General features: G+C 36.0%; 1 protein-coding gene across 1 annotated transcript; it reads left to right on the top strand.

Annotated features, from left to right (window-relative positions):
• Nucleotides 1–589: 589 nt before the first annotated feature.
• On the top strand, nt 590–3,354 carry LOC133792073 (uncharacterized). Its single transcript, XM_062229981.1, has 4 exons — nt 590–1,692; nt 1,994–2,178; nt 2,341–3,152; nt 3,280–3,354. The coding sequence occupies exons 1-4, from the start codon at nt 590–592 to the stop codon at nt 3,352–3,354; spliced, it is 2,175 nt and encodes a 724-aa protein (XP_062085965.1).
• The last annotated feature ends 416 nt before the right edge of the window (nt 3,355–3,770 follow it).

Here is a 3,770-nt window from a genome sequence, read left to right as displayed (position 1 = left end):
AAAGCTAATTTCATTTTTTTATGTTAGTTTAGAAAAGATATACAAATATTTATAGCCTACGTGTACATACTTTCATATTTTTATATCGTTGTTAAACATTTTCACTGATATAAATCATGACTTTGAAGGATCGCGCTCAGTGCAATATTTTTAAAAATATTCCATTTTATTACCTTGTAAACTATGACCTTATTATGTCAAAGGAACAGACTCGCGGTTTGTGCGATTATTTTAAAAAAAAATTCATTCATAGTGTTATTATTTTTAAAAATATTTCATTCTATTACTTTGTAAATCATTACATTATTATTCCAAAGGAACAGACTCGCGATTTGCGCGATTATTTTTAAGAAATTTATAATTTTATCATTCATATTGAAATAAGTGAAACACATAACATAAATCATGATTTAAAGTAAATAAAAAATCATACATTATTACTGAATTGGAACGGGAGGATAGTAGTCTTTGATCTTCCTTGGTTGGCGGTTGGGGACTTCAATGCAGTGTTTGATTTTGATGACCGCATTGGGGTAGACAAATTATTGAATTGGAAGTGGATGATAGTAGTCTTTGGAGGGCTAATGCTATGTTGTCTGAGCTTCGTTCGAATGGCTCTCACTTCACCTGGTCTAACAAGCAAAAGGAGGGATCTAGAATTTTCTCTAAATTGGACAGATGTTTTATCAATGAAAAGTGGATAGATGCTTTACCCGATTCTGAAGTTCGAATTAATTGGGACACTATTTCTTATCACTGTTTTTGCATTATCAAAACAGTCCTTTTTCAGGTTTCAGGGATCAGACCCTTTAGGTTTTTCAATATGTGGGCTAAGCATAAGGATTTCCGGAATGAAGTTCTTAGTCTTTGGGCTAAACCGACTGGTGGTTCCGGTTTGTTTCAGATTTCTCAGAAGTTAAGGAGGATTAAACCTGTGTTATCTGAGTTTAATCAGAAGCAAATTGGTGACATTATTGTTCAGTTGTATGCAGCTGCCAAGTTGAATTATGAGAAGGCCCAACTGTTATTACAGCAATCTCCTGAATCGATTATTCTGCTGCAGGAAGAGCAAGAGGCCCATGATGAGTTTGTTAGTAAGTCCAAAATGTATGAGAGCTTTCTTCGCCAAAAGAGCAAAATTAATTGGCTTCGTTTTGGAGATGAGAACACTGCTTTTTTTCATGCTAGTCTTAAGCAGAGGAGGATTAGGAACCGAATTACTTATTTTTTGAATGAAGAGGGTCAGATGATTGATAATAATGAAGAAGTGGTTTCTCATTTCTTTAATCATTTCAAAGGTTTTCTTGGTAAGGGAAGCATAACAATTAGTCGGGCTGATAGGACTTGTTTCCAGCAGGGGTGTGTTCTGAATTTGGAGCAGCAACTGGATCTGATTCAGCCTTTTTCTAAGAAGGATGTTAAGAGGACGTTATTTAGCATTTCCTCTATCAAGAGCCCGGGTCCTAATGGTTTTGGTTCTGGTTTCTATAAAGCGCTTTGGAAAGATTTAGGGGATGACATAACTGAGGCGATATTGCTGTTCTTTGAGCAAGGAGTGATTTCGGTAGAGTTGAATAGCACCATTTTGTCCTTAATCCCTAAGGTTGATACTCCTGTTTCAGCTGGTGATTATAGACCTATTGCTTGTGGCAATACGCTTTATAAATGCGTATCAAAGATGCTTTGTTTCAGGTTGGCTAAAATTCTTCCTATGCTGATTCATCAAAATCAAGGAGCCTTTATAAAGAATAGACAGCTAGCTCATAATATATTAATTCTTCAAGACTTACTGCATGGATATACTAGGAAGAATATTACTCCTAGGTGTTTGATTAAAATTGATCTGAGTAAGGCTTATGATTGAATATATTGGGTTTTTTTTGGAGGATATTATGGCTGCTTTATGTTTTCCTAGTAAGTTTATTCAGTGGATTATGATATGCTTGACTGAAACTTCTTATTCTCTAATGATGAATGGGAGATTACAATGTAGCTTTGCAGGGAGGAAAGGCTTAAGGCAAGGAGATCCTATTTCTCCTTTGCTCTTTGTGTTGGTTATGGAATATCTTACTAGGCTTCTTAACCAAGTTGTCCAACATAGAGAGTTTCGTTTTCACCCTATGTGTAAGAATTTGCATCTTGTTAATCTCTGTTTTGCAGATGATATGATTTTATTCTGTAAGGGGAACTTTAAATCAGTTAATCTTTTAATGGAGGGTTTTTTCAGATTTAGTCAGAGTTCAGGGTTGTCCGCTAACCTGAACAAATCTCACATTTACTTTGGGGGTGTGGCAGCTGATGTTAAGAATAACATTCTGAGTTCTATAGTGATAGAATAAGGGCGCTTTCCCTTGAAGTATCTGGGAGTTTCGCTGAAACCCACAAGATGGCAAGTTGCTGATTGTAGTGAGATTATCAAGAAGCTGCAAGCTAGACTCCATGTTTGGGCGAGTAGACACTTATCTTTTGCAGGGAGAACTCAGCTGATTTTCTCAGTTTTACTGGGTATTCGTAACTACTGGATGCAAATTTTTATGCTTCCAACTAGTGTCATTCAAGAAATTGATAGGATTTTTCGTAATTTTTTATGGGGTGCTAATGGCCATCGCAGTAAGTTCCATTGCTCCTCATGGTCTCAAGTTTGTCTTCCTAAATCTTTAGGTGGTGTGGGCTTTAAAGAGGGCTCAAATTGGAACAAAGTTTTATTGGCCAAGTCCATTTGGGCTGTGTCTTCTAAGCAGGATGTTTTTTGGGTGAAGTGGATTGATGCAATTTATCTCAGAGGCCAATCCTTTTGGTCTTATCAGCTGAAACCTGATGTCAGCTGGTACTGGCGTAAACCTTGCTATTTGAGAGAGGAATTTTCTGAAGCTAATTTAGTGAACTCGGTTGTGCATGGTAAGTTGAGTTTGAAGACTCTTTATCTTAATTGGCTTCAAAGAGTTTCGGTGGATGTTGCTAAGGCAGTGTGGAGTAGACTTACAGTTCCGAAGCACCGTTTCATTCTTTGGCAGTCGATTCTTGGTCATTTACTGACTAGAGATAATCTGATCAAGTGCCAGATTTTAGTGAATTCTTGCCTTTGTCCGGTTTGTGAGAGAGCTGAGGAATCTCGTCAGCATTTGTTTTTTGATTGTAGCTTTTCTCATCAGGTTTGGGAGCTGACTAAAGGTTGGTTAGGCTCTATAATTTGGCCCAAGAAATTTGTTCAATGGAAGATGTGGTTAGAAGGGAAGCCCAAAAATATTGAGCACTGCATTGTTGTTGCTTCCTTGGCAGCTATGGTCTATGGAATCTGGTGTAACAAAAATACTTGCTATTTTTCTCATTGTTCCAGCACTCCTCTTCGTTTAGTTAATATGATTAGATTGAGTTTGAAAACTAGGTTTTTTGGTTGTTTGAGTCAAAAGTATTTGGATAAGAATAGAGCTATTGTCGAGTTGGTTATGAGTTTATGAGCTGACTTGTTCTAGGCTCTGTTTCTGAGTTTGCTTTAGTTTTGTTTGGTTTCAGAACTAGCAGTTGTAATTTGTTGCAGTGTTATAAATTTCCTTTTTTCAATTAAAAAAAAAATCATACATTATATTATGTCAATTTAAATGAGTAGACGACAAAAAATGAGAAATAAAATTCAACCATTCAAGATTTCCAATAGTGAGTAAATTTACACAACATACATAAAAGTAGCTCAAATCATCAATAGTCTTCAAAACCAAATATTTATTGGAATGTTGCAAACTAAATTAACAAAGCACAAGATTTTCAATACC

This window comes from Humulus lupulus, chromosome 7 (assembly GCF_963169125.1).
Source record: "Humulus lupulus chromosome 7, drHumLupu1.1, whole genome shotgun sequence".
Taxonomy (NCBI): Eukaryota; Viridiplantae; Streptophyta; class Magnoliopsida; order Rosales; family Cannabaceae; genus Humulus; species Humulus lupulus.
Note: the sequence above shows the minus strand (reverse complement) of the source record. Positions and strands in the feature narration are given on the sequence as shown.

Excerpts from the sequence above, each read along its gene's own strand:
- LOC133792073 (XM_062229981.1), top strand. The coding sequence starts at position 590 with ATGTTGTCTGAGCTTCGTTCGAATGGCTCTCACTTCACCTGGTCTAAC. Across the intron at positions 2,179-2,340 it reads AGATGATATGATTTTATTCT|GGCGCTTTCCCTTGAAGTAT; the intron begins GTAAGGGGAACT and ends TGATAGAATAAG. Across the intron at positions 3,153-3,279 it reads ATTGTAGCTTTTCTCATCAG|CTATGGTCTATGGAATCTGG; the intron begins GTTTGGGAGCTG and ends CTTCCTTGGCAG.